This window comes from Mastigoproctus giganteus, chromosome 10 (assembly GCF_048544385.1).
Source record: "Mastigoproctus giganteus isolate SK-2022 chromosome 10, ASM4854438v1, whole genome shotgun sequence".
NCBI lineage: Eukaryota > Metazoa > Arthropoda > Arachnida > Uropygi > Thelyphonidae > Mastigoproctus > Mastigoproctus giganteus.
Window position 1 is genome coordinate 29,827,032 of NC_143584.1, and position 18,880 is coordinate 29,845,911.

Consider the following 18,880-nt stretch of genomic DNA (forward strand, 5'->3'; position numbering starts at 1 on the left):
TAAATTCTATACAGTGGGACCAACTGATGATGTTACCAACAGCAAATTCAAAATGGGAAGCATTCAAAGAACTTATCTTGGAAGCTACTAGGCTTTACATACCAACTAAGAAATATTGTTCAAGGTTTAGGCCAAAATGGATGTCAGATGAACTAGTGAGGCATATGGCAGAGAAGAAAAATGCATGGGATACTTACAGATTAACACATGACACAGAAGCCTATGATAGATACAAGTTGATATGCAACCAAGTTACAAAGGAGGTTAGGCAGGCGAAGGCAGATTACGAGAAATCCTTGGCAAGGGATGCAAAGAAAAACAGCAAAGAGTTCTTTACTTATGTAAACTCTAGAAGGAAGGGGATGAATCAGATTGGTCCACTTGATATTGATGGGTCAACTGTTGATGATCCTGCTCAGGTAGCTAACAAACTAAATGAATATTTTGCATCGACATTCACACATGAGGAGTTATTCAGCAAGGGGAATGCCAGAGGTGTATTCACCTCTAGCAGTAAGCTACAGAATCTTGAAATAACTGGGAGTAAAGTGGAGGAGAAACTGTTGAAGATAAACACAAGAAAGGCACCCGGGGTGGATGGGATCTATCCAGTTATATTAAAGGAGGCAGCAAAGGAAGTAAGCAAACCCTTAGCCATAATTATGAGAGCTTCCTTGGACTCAGGGGAGGTACCCATAGACTGGAAATGTGCAAATGTGACCCCAATTCACAAAGGAGGATCAAAGGCTGACACAAGTAATTATAGACCTGTGAGCTTAACTTCTGTTCCAGGAAAATTAATGGAGGCACTGGTTAAAGAAGCACTGCAGGATCATTTAGACAAGACTTCAGTTATAGCTCAGACACAGCATGGTTTTGTTAAGGGGAAGTCTTGCCTGACCAACTTGATTGGATACTATGATGCAATCACAAAAGAACTGGATGCAGGGAATAATTTTGATATTATATACTTGGATCTTAGAAAGGCTTTTGATACTGTTGCACATGGAAGACTGCTACACAAATTGGAGCAGTGTGACATTGGAGGCAAATTGCTGCTATGGATAAAGGGGTGGTTGAGGGGGAGAAGACAGAGAGTGGTAATCAATGGACACTGCTCATCGTGGACTAATGTTATTAGTGGAGTCCCTCAGGGCTCAGTGTTGGGTCCATTATTGTTTTCTGTATTTATAAATGATATTGATGATGGTATATCAAGCTTAATGTCCAAGTTTGCAGATGATACAAAGGTTGGCAGGGTTGTCAAGGACACTACTGACACTATGCTGCTGCAACAGGATCTGGAATGGTTGAGTAGATGGGCTGAGAGGTGGTAAATGAAGTTTAACATTGACAAATGTAAAGTACTACACATGGGAAACAGCAACCCCAGAGCAACGTATCAACTCTGTGGTACTACACTGACAGTGGTAGAGAATGAAAGGGACTTGGGGGTGATTGTGCAGGCAGATATGAAGTTCTCTGACAGTGCAGACGGGCTGCAAGAGTAGCTCATGGAGTATTGTCAATGATATACAGGAATTTTTCCAGCAGGGATAAGGAGCTGATTATTCCATTGTATAAGGCAATGGTCAGGCCACACCTAGAGTACTGTATACAGGTCTGGAGGCCTCATTTCAAGAAGGATGTAGAGCTGCTGAAACGAGTACAGAGAAGGGCAACAAGATTAGTGAATGGAACAAAGGGGTGCTCTTACGAAGAAAGGCTTAAGTTTTGCAAATTACAGTGTCTGGAGACTAGGCACCAGCGAGGTGATCTGATAGAGGTGTATAAAGCCTTGAATGGTTTAAGCATGCTCAATGCTGATGGGATTCTTCCTCTAGCCCAGAAAAATCACCTGAGAGGGCATAAATTCAAATTGAGGAAAGACAGATGTAGGATAGACGTGCGGAAATTTGCCTTTAGCCAGCGGGTGGTTGGTTGGTGGAACAGACTGCCATCCCTTGTGGTGGAGGTTGATAGCCTAAATAAGTTTAAGGCTCAGCTGGACAGGTATTTTGAACGAACAGAGGGGTGAAGTGGAAGTGGGGTTTTTTTTTTTTTTTTTTGGCTGATGCTGCATAAGCTTGCTTTCTTGCATCAAATGCCTCTACTAATGCTAATGCTAATGCTAACCTTCCATTTTTGATGTTGTCTTCATCTCATATTCTCATGCAAACATGTCTAAACCTCAACGTACTGAGCAGCAGTAATGCTTCTCCCCTTAGTCAAAAATTCATGGTGCACTATGCCCTCATTGTCGAAAAGAATGATCAACATGGCTTTGACATTGGATTTTGTTGCACAGACTTCTCAGGCCGTGGGACATTTGTGTGTGCCATTCGGATGATTCTACCTTGGTCTCGGGTCGTAGGTGAACACCCAACTCTCATCTCCAGCAACCACTTTTCTTGGGAAGTTCAGATCCTGCAAATTTTTCGAATAAATCACCCGTGATGGCTTTCCTGCAATCCATTTGATTGTCCAACAGCAAAGCATGGAACAAACTTTGCACACATTTGTGAAGCATCTCCAAATCTTGCATCAGGATTGGGTGTACTGAGCCTACACAGATCAACTTCGTGAGCAATCTTAACAACAGTGACATTATTATTATTAGCCATATGGTGCAAGGAAGCCTGAGGCTTATGCTGCACCAGCCAAAAAAAAAAAAAAAAAAAAAAAAAAAATTCTGAGTTACCCTGAGAGGGAGAGAGAGAGCGGGAGAAGGAAATCACCAAGAAAGAGAATAATGATGATATCCAGCTCAGGACCCTGGGTGTGCCAAGCCTATACTCACCAGATGTGAGCCCCTGGGGTTAATTTTCGTTTTGTTGAAGGGCCACTGTGAGGTTCATCTTCCAGTTCTCTGTCCATTTTTAAACTGACTAAACTACTTGTAAACTGCTGTTTTATTCAAGCATCATCTCCATAAACTTTCTGTAATGCTTTCAGCATCTCTCTAGCACTTTTCAGCATGCTAACATCAATGAAGTTAGCACGCTGTTCAAACTGTGACATTCTGCAATCAATCAGCTGTGACACATGAGTGAAGCAGTCGAGGCAGTTCCCACTTGGCATGTGCATGCACCAAGGTCAACATGAAAACCCCATAAAACCTTACAGCCATAATGCAAAACATTTAAATACCAGCATACAATTCCAGAAACTTTTTTAATGTACAGTCACTTCTTAATTTACACGAGGGTTACATTCCAGAATGTCTCCTGCAATTTAAATTCATGTGTAATGTAAATAATAAAAAAATATATATAATGAGCCCATGAGAGTAACTCTTGCATCTAGCTAAGTTACCTCTACTGGTACATACCATTCGTTTTCTTTGGTTGGAGTACTAGACATTCTAAACAAAATGGTGAACAAAGAAAAAAAGATTTTCATTCATCTTTATTGATTTATTTTTTATTTTTCTGTACAGTAAGAAAACGTATGCTCACTATAACCAACATATACAAAACAACACAAACAATTGAGAGAAAGAAAGAGATTGGAGTGGAGGGTGGCCTTAGAAAGATTGATGAGAGGAATCGTCGTGGTCACATTCCGTTATCTCGGATTTGGAGCAGATATGTGGGGGTGGAGTGTTACGCTAACCTGGGAGTTGAAGGGTCCACTTGACTGCTCCCTTGAGCACTTGAAAAAGGAATCCAGAGATAGTTGCTTTGCACATTGCTTCTTTTCATGTAACTCATAGTAGCAACCAAGTTCTAGAGTAACTTTACATTGCACTTTAGAGCTTCGTTTAAAATTAGGGTCTTCATCAGCTAACAGATTTAGGCCTTCATCTATAAGATTTAATGCTTTCGATATTCCTTTCACTGTCAGGTTCCATTCTTCTTTAACCTGTGGGCCTTTGCTTGCTGCTGCCTCCTCTTGAATTGCGATGCTGCTCCAGTGCAAACAGATCTTCATTTGACAATTCCTGATGATGCAAATCAATTAAATCATCGGCACCAGTTACTACCTCTTCGGTGAACTCTATCTTTTTGGCGAGTTTCATGCATGTGTCCCTAATCTTCATCAGTATCAGAGCCTTTGAAGGATTTGCTAAGATCTGGACATAACTTATGCCACGATCTTTGAATATAGTTATGTGGAACTTCACACCATGCAGCATCAATGAATTTAAAAGCATCTTTTATATAGAAGGCTCGCCAATATTGCCACACATGTATCTGGTTGTTGTAGGTCTTGTCAATTAGATCAGCCAGAATGTGCTTTAAATACTGAGCCTTTAAAAATTTAATTACATATTGGTCCAAAAGCTGGTGTTGAGGTTGTATTTGCTGGATAAAAAACAATCTTGAAATTGGAACAGACATCAACATTACTGGGCAGATGGCTTGTGGCTTTTTTTTTTTTTTTTTTTGTTAGTTGTTGGCACATCGGCTTCTGTGGCCATAATGCACCTCCCAAAGTTTTTGCATTTTACTCTGATCCAAGCTCGAGGCGGGATTCAAACCCACAACTTTGGGTTGCCAGGCATGCTCTTTACCCACCTGGTTAGCTCGGTCAGCCGCTTGTGGCATTATCAAGAATAAGTAAGATATTGACCGGAATTCCTTCTGCCTTGCAATGCACTTCCAATTCTGATCGTAACTGAGATCCAAGATAACTTCTGAAATTAACAGCAGTCGTTCACCCTTTAGGGTTTGAGTACCAGTTTTAAGGGCACGAGGGTTTTGATAGTGGTAAATGCACACAGATTTCAGTTTATGATCCTCTGTATTAGCACCAAACAGAAGTGTTAGCCAATCTTTTGCTGCCTTAAAGCCAGGCACAGTCTTTTCAGCAATGGAAATATAAGTGCGATCAGGAATTGTTTTCCAGTATAAACCTGTTTCATCGAGGTTGAATGTCTGTTTGGGTATGTAATCCTCTCATGGCACTTTCTGTAAATATGGTTGCCATGCGTTATTTTAAATTTGCGTAATTTAAACATGCATAACGTAATAACTCACTGTATTATATACATATACAATTGCAAGTGATGGTTACAATAAAGGAAGAGATTTTACTTTTATCATGAAATTCAAGGAATATATTTAAGAACTCTTACAGAGTTCTAAATGAAACAAATCATAAATAACTTCCTTTAATCTGAATTTTCAGCCTAAGGATCCAAGTTTTCTTTGGTTTAACACTCACACAAGCACATTAGTTATACCAATAAAAGAAAAACTAAAAAGTTTAAATACCTGTTATGTAAGGCAGTCAGAAAATATATATTTTTTTAGGATAACTATTTTTTTTTTGATAACTATTTATTTCTTTATTTTTTGTTAGCTGTCAAAATTGTACCTTTTTTCATTATTATAACCAATATACAGCAGGGCTCCCACTCACAAATTTTAAAAAAACTTAGATTGCAACTTAAATAAACCCAAAAAAAACCTAGTTTTCATCATATAGTATAGCAACACGAATAAGATAAAACTTACCATGCATAAATATCTTTTATTTAATTGTAATCAGAATTTTCATCCCATTCAGTTCCCTTCACATTTATTTTTTGAAGTTCTTTCATTTTTTTCAAATGTTCGTATCTTTAATGACAAGTTCCTTGTATGACTTCTTTTACCAATTCTGATTTAGGTTTCCATGTATACAATTTTGATTAGATCTATTTATCACCTGTTTTGCCATTAGTCAATCTTTCACAGTTTCTGGTTTAAGGGAGTTTGTGGCTTTTGTTTTTATATGGTTTACTTGGGAGAAGATTCTTTCTACGACTGCTGAAGAGTGAGGTAAAACAGTTAGACTGGTCATAAAGTTAGATAAAATCTCATATTTAGAATTATTAAAGCTATCTTTTACATTACGTAACAGATACCAAAACTCAGGGATGGTTTTGTAAGAGAGATCTAAATCTTGATTTAAACGAAATGATCTCCATTCATCATCTAGAACAGGCATGTCAAACTGAGGGTCCCCCGAGGGCCATATGGGTCACATTTGTGTTGTCATGAGGGCCGCACACGACAACTAATTGAAGTCATTTAATAAAAATTATTGCAGAATATTTTTATTACTTAAACTTAGAAACATACAATGTGCATAAAAATGGTTTAGGGGCTAGCCACATTCATGAATGCAAAGTAATAAAGTAGTTTAAGAAAAGAAAAAAAAAAAGAAATTTTAAACGGCAACACAGACTTGTATGCAACAGCTACAAATACATTGTACAAAAATTACAACAGTTCAAAACGAACATTTACTTACGACTATTTTTAATGTTTTGCCTTGAGGCTTGACACCTCATTTTAACGACAATTTTTGCTATGTCTGGCTGAAATGTCTGTGCAGTTCCGACTTTCATCAGAGATGAGAGGTGTTGATCAGTCAGTCTTGTTCTCTGAGAAGTTTTTGTTGATCTCATGAAGGAAAATAACTGTTCACCGAACAATGCCATAATCCTTGTGGCAAACTTTCTGAAGTTTTTAAACTTTTCAGGAAGGTATGAAAAGAAATGAGGTATCCCCACTTCAAGATACCTTGCTCTGAGTATAGAAACCGACTGCATTTCTAATAGTTCCATCTGCAGTCTTTCTTCTGCCTTGGCAACATCAAAGGTGAATGGTGCTGAGAATAATGCAAAGTGGTGTTCAAAAGATGAGAAATCACGAAATCTTTCCTGAAATTCTTTTGACAACAATTCCAGGTGACTGTCATACTTAGCAAAGCTAAGTACAGACTCAGTAATGGCAGTGTTTTTCAGCTCTTTGCACTTAGGACAATGAATTAAATTTTCATTTGACAACTGTGACTTCCATAAGCTTAGTTTTGTAATGAAGCACTTGATGTCATCATACAACTGAGTGATGAGTTTGTTTTTACCTTGTAATTTCAAATTAAGATCAGTTAATTGTGCAGTAATGTCCACAGCAAAAGCCAGATCCTGGAGCCAACTTTCATCTTTTATTTCATCCGTGTTTTGACCTTTCATCTCCAAAAACAATTATTTCTTGTCTCAACAAATAAAATCTTTTCAGCACTTTGTGACACGACAACCAGCGGACTTCTGTGTAGAATGGAACATCGGTAAACTGATTATCCGTATCTTCCAACAACTGGCTGAATTGACGGTGGTTGAAAGCACGGCCTCTGATATAGTTCGCTGTCTTTGTGACCAAGCTAAGCACATGATCCAATTTTAAAATCTTTGAACACAAATTTTGCTGATGAATAATGCAGTGAAAATGTGCAAATGATGAATCTGGATGCGAGTTTTCTATTTTTGTTCGTAACATGGCAGCAACACCATTATGTCTGCCAACCATATTCGCAGCACCGTCGGTAGATAAGCATGCAAGTTTACTCAAATCCTAACCATGGTCATGCAGAACCTGCTTGACTTTCTCAAAGATGTCCTGGCTTGTTGTAGTGTCATGCACGGGGATCAGTTCAATCAGTTCTTCATAAATATTAAATTCACTGTCACAAGCCCTGATGAAAACCGCAAGCTGTGTTATTCCAGTGATGTCAACGGTCTCATCAATAGCAATAGAAAAATGTTCAAATCTTGATGATGTGGCCTTCAACTGTTGTTTCAAATCACTTGACATTTCATCAATCTGTTCAGCAACAGTGTTCCTGGTTAATGAAATATCTTTGAATAAGTGTGCTTTCTCTGGACACACAATTTGAGCCGTTTTTACAAGGCATTGCTTTACGAAATCTCCTTCACTGTAAGATTTTCCACTCATGGCGATCATTCGGCTGAGTATACAGTAACGGAGCTTGCAGTAACGGAAGCGACATTCCCTTTCTCAATTTTCGTAAAACAAGTCTGTTGCTGTCTCACGTTAGCCTTCAATTCCTTGAGTCTTGAGACACGCATTGGGCCTTCATATTTATCGTATGATCAATGGTTCATTTCATAATGTCTTTTGTTGCAAATTAAACAATGTATCTTTCCATTCACCGTTGTGCAAAAATACTGTAATTCCCATTTTTCCTGAAACACTCGCCCTTCTTCGTTCAGTTTCCTTTTTCTCTTAGCTGGAGAAGCACTAGCCATTTTTAAAGATGATGTGCAATCTGCAAAACAAAATCACCGGTTAAAAAACTGAAACGAAATTTAGGCCAGCTTATGTATTGTTACGAGTGAGATAAATGGGTTTTTACCTCATGCTCGTTGGTTCCACTCTCTCACTCAGGCCGAGCGGTTTACCTTAGCGAGAGGAGAACCTTTTCCACTTGTGGGCCGTGGAATTCGGATCAGGACCAGGTACCTACACCAATAAATTGGCAAGAATGCTAGAATTCTTGTCGTAAGGCAGCCGCACGTGATATTCAAAATTACCTAAACTACTTCAATTAACAGATTTTGCAAATCGCTACAGTGTCCTTTGTGCGGGCCGCAGGTGTGCTTGCAAAGAGCCGTATGCAGCTCACAGGCCACATGTTTGACATGCCTGATCTAGAAGATCTATTTTGTCTTCAGAAACAAGGTGAGGGAACTGCATTGCTAAATGGAAAATTGAGGATGGCGATTTGGCACGATCATGTATCACTGCTGGGTCAAGAACATTGAGACTGGCGATAATTCCATCGTCATTTAGAGGAAATCTTTTTCTGATTTCCATACAAAGTTCAACAAGAAATTTTAAACAATCATTTTTAAACCTGCTTTTACTGTCACCAAGTGGTGTTGAATTTAATAAGGCCATACAACGGCCTCCCAAATGTATTTTATTCAGAGGCTTATGATTTATTGCATTTGCTTGGATCAATTTCAACCAGCTTGCACGAAGTAATGACTTCTTCTTTTATGCGATAAAAATTAAGAATATTTTTATACTCAACTGAAACCATTGAATGAAGTAAGTGCAATCTGAAATGCTCAGATTGAAATTCAATATTCAGGCAGTTTATTTTCTCCAGTACATATCCTAAAAACAACAACATATGCTTAGTTCTTTTGGTGATCATAGTATTGTAAATATTCCCTCCACCATCAATTTTGTCAATTTTTGATTGAGACTGAAAATAAAGAACTAATGCATCCCACTGCTCAATAATATTTTTTATTACATTGCCACGGGATAGCCAACGTGACTGTGCTAATTTGGGGATTATGATCAGTATTGTTAGAATATACAATTAAGAAAATTGTAAACTGTTATTAAATTTTATTGTATTTACAAGAAATAAAAATAAATTTTGACTTAAAATTAAAAATTACCAAAAAAACCCAGATAATGAGATATTTTTATGAAAAAACCTATCAACCCAGATGACAATCAAAAAACCCAGATCTGGGTGGAAAAACCCAGGCGTGGGAGCCCTGGGTTTTTCATAGCACCCAAAAATGCATACCCAGCCCAAATATCAATGCTTGCTTTGATATTTGGGCTGGGTTGCGTGTTGCTACAGGGCTTTCCAATAGTAACGCTCGATTTTTGTAACGCAATAAAACAAATTGTGAGAGTGATAGTGATCTATTTTTATTTTTATTATGAAGTATATGTGTTAACATTATGTTTTAAAAATTATATCAGATAAATGTCCGCCGCGGCTTTGTCTGGTTTGGTTAATCCTGGATACCCAATTGGTGATGACGTTATCGCATAAAAGTGGCTCAATTTCAGCAATAACGCGCCTAATGTTGGCCTTTAAGGCGGCAACCGTCCGTGGTTTGTTAGCATAGACTTTGGATTTTAGAAAGCCCCAGAGAAAAAAATCCAGTGGCGTTAGGTCGCAGGATCTGGGCAGCCAATTAACGTCACCATTTCGCGATATAACGGAACCTTCAAATTTCTCATGCAATAGTGTTACTGTATCACGTGCCGTATGGCACGTAGCACCGTCTTGCTGAAACCAAATGTTTGTTAGATCGATTCCATCCACTGCAGGCCAAAAAAATCTCTTATCATAGCCCTGTATCGCTCACCGTTGACCATAAGTGCCACTTCTTCTTCGTTTTCGAAAAAATACGGACTGATTATTCCGCCAGACCAAAGTGTACACCATACCGTAACTTTTTCGGAATGTAGTGGGACCTCATGAATCTCCCGTGGGTTTTCGTCGCTCCAAATTTGGCAATTTTGCTTGTTAACAAAGCCACTTAACCAGAAATGAGCCTCGTCACTAAACATTATTTTTCGCCCAAAATCAGGATCGACCTCCAACTGCTCTAGCGCCCAATCAGCGAATGCACGCCGCTGCGCATGATCGTTGGGCTTTAGTTGTTGGGTTAATTGCACTTTATAAGGGTGAAGCCCTAAGTCCTTATGCAGGATTCGCCAAGTTGTCATCGAAGACAGGCCAAGTTCTTGAGCCCGACGCGGAATGGACTGTTGCGGATTCTCACGCACACTTTCCCGGACTGCAGCAATATTTTCAACGGATCTTGCGTTTCGCTGACGTACAGGCACTTTCAGATTTGCCACAGACCCAGTTGCTTCGAATTTGTTTATTAAACGGCGAATTGTGGATTCTGAAGGACGTTCGTCGACACCATAAACTGCACGGAGTGCACGAAACGTTTGACGAATAGAACATTGGTTTTGATAATAATTTTTTACAATTTCGACTCGTTGCTCAGTCGTGTAATGCTCCATAATAAAATGCAGAGACTAACTGAATACGGCTACCAAAGATACCACCTGTGTGACTGTCGACTTCGTCATGCGCTGTTGCCAAACATCGAGCGTTACTATTGGAAAACCCTTTATAAGGCAAACATGCATCAAAACATGGAACCATTGTGCCATAATGCAAATATGTGGAAATTCTTAAGCAGTCACTGAATGAGCAATGTAGTTGTAATGTAATTAGTTGTAATCTATCTGACCTAATATTATCACATTAATATTTACTTAACTCGCTATGCATTAAAACATTTTTTTATTTTATAAAAGTGTATTTTATTTTATTACCCATCACGGCTATAGCTGCTTAGTGCTAGTTGGGGTGGGCTCCTGTACATATTCACCATATTTCCATACCTGTTCCGTGTATTAGCTATACTCATGTTTTTCCCAGTAAAAATTTCAGAATAAGCCCTCTCAAGGCCTTTGCCTATTTTTACCCTATGGTTCATTACGTTGAGGCAGGTACACTGTTGTCTCAATGTGTCAAAACTGTAATTATTCAATCTTCTAAACCCATAAATTCTAAAAATTCTTAAAATACTAATATAGTTTTTTTTTTTTTTTTTTTTTCCTTGTTAGTTGTTGGCACATCAGCTTCTATGGCCATAATGCACCTCCCAAAGTTTTTTTGCATTTTACTGTGATCCAAGCCCAAGGCGGGAATCGAACCACGACCTTTGGGTTGCCAGGCAGGCACTTTACCTACCTGGCTACTAATATAGTAATTATCTGGCTAAGCTTTATATTCTAATTTAGTATTTATATGGCTAAGCTTTCTATTATTACAACAGCTAAAAACTCTAATTCCTATATATATATACACATACAGTAAACCCCCGCTATTCGCGGTATCTGTATTCGTGGTCACTGATTTAATATAAAATGAAACCTAAAAAGAAATGTGAATTTTAAGTGTCGTGAACATTTTCTGCCATAAAAAAACATTGGCATGGCTAAAATCATCTTTCCCGGTCAAAACGGCATTTAGTGGGTGGGTGGGGGGAGAGGGGTGACAAAATCGCGAGTGCGGATGTTATTATTATTGCACCAGCCAAAAAAAAAAAAAAATCCCAAGTTATCCTGAGAGAGAGAGAGAGAGAAAAGTAGAAGAAAATCACAAGAAAGAGAAGAATGATGATATCCAGCTCAGGACCCTAGGTGTGCCAAGCCCATACTCACCAGATGCGAGCCCCTGGGTATGTTTCCCGCTAATCCTTGTTCAGTATGTGTTATGCGCTTGCCACGGAAGGTTTGTCGTTTGCTTTTAATTTATAAATGTATCAATTTATAAATTGATATGATTACAAAAGTGAAAAATCTACTGTTTTGCAGTGTAAAACAGACTTTTCTGAGTGTATTAACGGAAGAAAGTGACTTTATTGTGGACAGGGTTCTTTCTAACCCTTACAAAAATATGGCTACGAATAACAAGGGAATTGTGAAAGGATCAAAGAAGGTGATGACATTAGCGAGTAAAATTGAGTTACTAGACAAAATTTCTAATGGTGAAAGTGTCTCCTCAGTGGCAAAACATAAAATCAATGAGTCGATAGTACAATCAATCAAGAAATCAGAAGAAAAAATCTCCCGTAGTGTCCGTGAAAACATGCTAAATTGCTACAAAAATTTGCTCTATAACTCGTGATGTTAAATTAGAAAAAAATGGAAAAGGCTTTAAATCTGTGGATAGAAGACCGAATTCAAATTAAAATTCCGTTAAGTTCACTCATCATTCGTGAAAGGGCAAAACACCTTTATCAACACTTTAGTGAAACTGATGATAGCACTGGCAGGATAAGTTTTTTAGCTAGCAAAGGCGCTGGTTTGAAAGATTTGTTTGAAATTTCTAACAGATATTACATTTAATATTAAATTGTTTCTTATTTTCATTTTGATGCGTTATGCTTGTATTTCACTATGTACATAGTCATATTATGAAGGTACATATAATACATACATAGACAAAACTATTTTTTTCTTATATATTTCATACTTTGGAACAGAACCCCTTTATTACTATGGGAGGCATAACTCAGTATTCGCGGCTTTTCTCAGGAATGTAACCCCCGCTATTCGCGGGGGTTTACTGTATATATATTTATATATATATATATATATTTTTTTTTTCCTTTCAAAGGGTGGTATACAGAAAGTTCTTTTGCCCACTGACTGGCCTGACAAATGTCAATAGCCACAATCAGGTTAGCATTTGTTGGATTAAGTATTCTTTTATTACAGTAAGTATGCAACTAATTGTTTTGGAAAGTACGAGGGTGGTTCAATAAAGAATCGTCCTCATCTAGTTCCACATAATTGCAGAGTCGTGATATTTTGCATATAGCATCATACATATTGCTGTACTAAAGGTGTAAAATTTCAGCCCTGTGTCTTAATTTGTTTTTCTCTAACAGAGCTGAACATGTGATGAAGTAGCATCATGGACAAAGTTGAAGCCAGAGCTGTAATCCGGTATCTGTTCTTGAAGGAGAAATCTTCTAAAGAAATCCATGAGGAGATGACTGCTGTATATAAGGATGAAGCCCCATCATATGGCATTGTGAAGCACTGGCATAGACAGTTTAGGTGGAACATCAGTAGAATCTCAGCCCATTCCAGGTCATCCCCATTCAGCCATTGATGACAGCACAATCAGAAAAGTGGAGTCGTTAATCATGGAAGATCGCAGGATATCTGTGCGTGAATTGTCCCAGGAGGTGAAGATTAGTGTGGGCTCTGTCGAAACAGTCCTTCTTGACCAACTCCATTTACAGAAATTGAGTGCAAGATGGATTCCCTGATTATTGACTGGTTTCCAGAAGGCTGATCGACAACAGAAATCACAAGAGTTGTTAGCCCTGTGCCAAAAAAATGAGGAAGACTTTTTCTCTCGTCTAATCACTCAGGATGAAAGTTGGATACACCATTTCAACCCTGAAAGTAAAAAGCAGTTCATGGAATGGTGACATAATGGTTCCCCACCTCCCAAGAAGGCAAGGGTCCAAGCGTCAGTGTTTTGGGATGAGAAAGGCATAATAATGACTGATTACTTATCGAAAGGTAGGACAATTACAGGTGCCTATTATGCCAACTTACTCACAAAATTATGGGAGAAAATCAAAACATGTAGGTGTGGCATGCTGTCCAAAAGTGTGCCCAACACAATGCCCCAGTTCACACTTCTGAAACTGCAACAACACAAGTGGCCACTTGTGGATATTAAATACTGCCCCATCCAGTCTACTCACCCGATCTTGCACCATCGGACTTCTTCTTGTTTCCTTCCCTCAAATCATTTCTTCGGAGGACCCACTTCCCTGACAACGAGACACTCATTTCTGCAACAGAGTCATGGTTCAAAGACTAGCCTCACCACTTCTACAAAAACGGTATCCGTAGCCTCATCCATCGATGGGAAAAATATGTAAATCTGCACGGTAGCTATGTAGAGAAGGACTAAAACCTGTGCCAAGAATGAACAGGCTAGCAACTGTGCAGCTAGGTCAGGGTGATTCTTTATTGAACCACCCTCGTACCAAACATGACAAGTTAAGCATCTAAAATAAAAATATAGCTATGTATCATTGCCTTGCCTTGCCTTATTAAAATACAAAATAAATCAATTGATGATCTTAGTTGTTTTACATTATATGTTCGTCAGGTTTGTTTTAATAAAGGGTTATCAGGGTTAACTTATTGGCACAAGGAAATCTGTTGGCTTTTGGCAGAAAGTGATGAAAAATATTGAGCCATGCTGTTGTAGTGACATACCTTTTTTCCAACTATTGCTGAACACTGTATTTACTGTATGATGATTATTTATATTTATGCTGATACAGTCTGCAGTGCACTAGCATTCTGCTGTAAAGCTCAACACACCTGTTATATAAAATTAGTCAAATTTTTATTTCTTTAATTGTTTTGTACATATTTTAAAAAATCCTATGATATATATTGCAGCAAAATGGAATGAAGACTTTTTTTTAGTGACATAATCTCAAATTAGGACTCTCCTCATCTCCAAGTCGTATACTAAATATATTTACGCACATCCAGGATAGACCACATGTCAGTTACTGAGAAATAATTTGTAAAATTTAAATTGTGAAATCAATGTTTTATGAATATTAATATTATTTAAATGACATTGTTTATGATATTTAAATAAATTATTCAAACTCTTTTCACTAATTTATTTCTCAGCAAATTGTATCTCTTTTTGGTAAACTGAAATATGGTTCACCTTGTATATAAAGAGTATTCAGGAAGAATCTGGAAAACTTCAGGAGTTGATTCCTTGAATGATTTTAAGCTTTTGTTAATGAATATTTTTATGTTCATAACAAAATGGGTCCAATTCTGAAAAATTATAAAGCTATGACCACTGCTTGAATTTTAAAAATGGTTATGAAGCTTTGAATGGTTAAAAAATAATAAAGAAATAAACAGCTTCGTATGAATAAACAATTTACTGGGTATGTAACTGCTTATTTTAATTTATTATTTTTTTACCATTCAAAACTCCATAGCCATGTTTACAATTCAAATAGTCATAGCTTTGTAACCCATTCAGAATTGCACTCACATTGATATGAATTTCCTTTTTTTTTTTTAAAATCACTCAAGGAATTAACCCATGAAGTTTGGCAGATTTCTCGTGGGACACCCTGTATACACATACACACAAAGATGCATGCTGTAATTATGTCTATAATGAGATCAGGTTTTCTATTTATATTTTTGTAATGACTGCTTTAAAATCTTCTTTGTTATACCATCAGGAACATGAATACTGGTTACTCCTGAAAATAAATTCAAATTTTATAAATTAAAATAGACATAATTATCACCAAGCAAAAAAAGGGAACATAAGAAGAAATTTAGCATCCCATGTGATTTTAATATGTAAAATTTTAAATGCAAAAATATAGACTAATTACCCTTTTATTATTTATATAACAATTTTTCTTTGATAAGTAGTAACATTAATATCACTTTTCTTAAAAACATTTGTGTATTAGTGTCTCAGATTTCTAATTTAAATTGATAAGAGCTTAAGAAACTAAATATAAGCTATATGTGGAAGGATATATAGGATATATATATATATATATATATATATATATATATATAGATATATCCTATATATATATATATATATATATATATATATGTGCACTTTGACAATTCAAGCTGGAAAAAAAAAAAAAGCTTAACATAATAAAAAAGTGTTAAACTAATTACTAGAAAATATCTGAATTTTTAAAATTTTATTAAAAAAATTTTTAAGTTCCATTACATCCTTAAAAACTGGTTACTAAACTGCTATATATAGGGTTTAGAAAAATGATCATCCCGAGTTCAGAAAGATATTACAAAAAGTTAAATTAATGTACACATTGAATTACATTTCAGGTGATTTTAATTTTTTTTTCTTAAATTGATTTCCCATTTTAATAGAAACAAAAAGTAAATAACTAATTAACTTATTAGCAATTAATTACTATTAACTAATTAATTCATGGAAGAGAACTTCCTGTTCCACTGGCTGAAAGGTGCTCATAATTGACTGGAATTTGTGGGTTGGTCACTCGCACACTAGCAAGGCTTTTGTGGATTTATTGGATGATTGTTTTCTACATCAGCATGTTCGTGAGGCAACAAGAGGGAGCAATACTCTTGATCTGATTATCAGTAGTGATTCTTCATGCATTAAGAATCTGCAGATAAATGAACCACTAGGTGGCAGTGATCACAGTGTGTTTGAAGTGGGATTTACTCAAGGAGGTAACTACCATCAGAGGTAAAGGGAAGGGTTTTTGTTTTCGTAAAGGCGACTATGATGGTCTGAGACAGTATTTAAATTCTATACAGTGGGACCAACTGATGATGTTACCAACAGCAAACTCAAAATGGGAAGCATTCAAGGAACTAATCTTGGAGGCTACCAGGCTTTACATACCAACTAAGAAATATTGTTCAAGGTTTAGGCCTAAATGGTTGTCAGATGAACTAATGAGACATGTGGCAGAGAAGAAAAATGCATGGGATACATACAAATTAATGGGTGACATGGAAGCCTATGATAGATATAAGTTGGTCTGTAAACAAGTCACAAAGGAGGTTAGGCAGGCAAAGGCAGACTACGAAAAATCCTTGGCAAAGGATGCAAAGAAAAACAGAAAAGAGTTCTTTACATATTTAAACTCAAGAAGGAAAGGGATGAATCAGATTGGTCCACTGGATATTGATGGTTCAACAGTTGAGGATCCTGCTCAGGTGGCTAACAATCTAAACGAGTATTTTGCATCTACATTCACGCATGAGGAGTTATTCAGGAAGGAGAATGATGTAGGTAAAGTAAACATTGGCAGTGAGCTGGATGATTTTGTAATAACTGAGAGGAAAGTGGAGGAGAGATTGTTGAGGATAAACATAAAAAAGGCACCTGGGGTGGATGGAATCTATCCAGTTATATTAAAGGAGGCAGCAAAGGAAGTAAGCAAACCCCTAGCCATAATTATGAGAGCTTCTTTGGACTCAGGGGAGGTACCCATAGACTGGAGATGTGCAAATGTAACCCCAATTCACAAAGGAGGATCAAAGGCTGACACAAGTAATTATAGACCTGTTAGTTTAACTTCTGTTCCAGGTAAATTAATGGAGGCACTGGTTAAAGAAGCACTGCAGGATCATCTAGACAAGAATTCCGTTATAGCTCAGACGCAGAATGGTTTTGTTAAGGGCAGGTCTTGCCTGACCAATTTGATTGGATACTATGATGTAGTTACAAAAGAACTGGATGCAGGGAATAACTTAGATATTATATATTTGGATCTTAGAAAGGCTTTTGATACTGTTGCACATGGAAGACTGCTGCACAAATTGGAGCAGTGTGGCATTGGAGGCAAATTGCTGCTATGGATAAGGGGATGGTTGAGTGGCAGAAGACAGAGAGTGGTAATCAATGGACACTGCTCAACGTGGACTAATGTTATTAGTGGAGTTCCTCAGGGTTCAGTGTTGGGTCCGTTGTTGTTTTCGGTGTTTATGAATGATATTGATGATGGGATATCAAGTTTAATGTCCAAGTTTGCAGATGATACAAAGGTTGGCAGGGTTGTTAAGGACACTACTGACGCTATGCTGCTGCAACAGGATCTGGAAAGGTTGAACAGATGGGCTGAGAGGTGGCAAATGAAGTTTAACATTGACAAATGTAAAGTACTACATATGGGAAACAGTAACCCCAGAGCAACATATCAACTCTGCGGTACTACACTGACAGTGGTGGAGAATGAAAAGGACCTGGGGGTAATTGTGCAGGCAGATATGAAGTTCTCTGAGCAGTGCAGACGAGCTGCAAGAGTAGCTCATGGTGTCTTGTCAATGATATACAGGAATTTTTCTAGCAGGGATAAGGAGGTGATTATTCCCTTGTATAAGGCAATGGTTAGGCCACATCTTGAGTACTGTATACAGGTCTGGAGGCCTCATTTCAAGAAGGATGTAGAGCTGCTGGAACGGGTACAGAGAAGGGCAACAAGATTAGTGAATGGAACAAAGGGTTGCTCTTACGAAGAAAGGCTTAAGTTTTGCAAATTACAGAGTCTGGAGACTAGGCACCGGCGAGGTGATCTGATAGAGGTGTATAAGGCTTTGAATGGTTTGAGCATGCTCAATGCCAATGGGATTCTTCATCTTGCTCAGAATAATCACCTCAGAGGGCATAAATTCAAATTGAGGAAGGACGGATGTCGGATAGATGTGCGGAAATTTGCCTTTGGCCAGCGGGTGGTTGGTTGGTGGAACCGACTTCCATCACTTGTTGTTGAAGTTGATAGCCTAAACAAATTTAAAGCTCAACTGGACAGGTATTTCGAACGAACGGAGGGGTGAAATGGGAGTGGTGTGTTTTTTTTTTTTTTTTTGGCTGATGCTGAATAAGCTTGCTTTCTTGCATCATATGCCTCTACTAATGCTAATGCTAATAATGTTGGAAGGAAACCATACAAAATTAATACTAGCAGGAAGGTTCAGTAATTCGATGTGAGGATGACACATTACACTGTCTAAAATTAAGAGACCTTTCCTGCTTTGTTGGTTAAAGAATCCTCTGGTGTCAGGAATTGGGCACATCTTGTAAGCACAGACTAATTCAAAATAAAGTTTATTATAAAATAAAAGATTACAAACTATTTAGTTTAGAATTAAAACTCATTAAATTAAATAGAATATGTTAAATAAAGCAATTAAAATACACT

General features: G+C 37.5%; 3 protein-coding genes across 3 annotated transcripts in view; all 3 read right to left on the bottom strand.

Annotated features, from left to right (window-relative positions):
* Nucleotides 1-6,235: 6,235 nt before the first annotated feature.
* LOC150078923 (general transcription factor II-I repeat domain-containing protein 2-like) lies at nt 6,236-6,967 on the bottom strand. The gene has a single exon (XM_090382887.1). The coding sequence runs from the start codon at nt 6,965-6,967 to the stop codon at nt 6,236-6,238; it is 732 nt and encodes a 243-aa protein (XP_090239013.1).
* A 379-nt stretch (nt 6,968-7,346) lies between these two features.
* On the bottom strand, nt 7,347-7,727 carry LOC150078924 (general transcription factor II-I repeat domain-containing protein 2-like). The gene has a single exon (XM_090382889.1). It carries the CDS (start codon nt 7,725-7,727, stop codon nt 7,347-7,349), a length of 381 nt encoding a protein of 126 aa, XP_090239015.1.
* Nucleotides 7,728-15,202: 7,475 nt separating this feature from the next.
* The window catches only part of LOC150078925 (magnesium-dependent phosphatase 1-like), a 112,384-nt gene continuing 108,706 nt past the window's right edge, over nt 15,203-18,880 (bottom strand). The window contains exon 6 of the mRNA XM_090382340.1: nt 15,203-15,418. Coding sequence (XP_090238466.1) covers nt 15,345-15,418 — 74 coding nt within the window. The 3' untranslated portion in view covers nt 15,203-15,344. The remainder of the gene's footprint in view (nt 15,419-18,880) is intronic.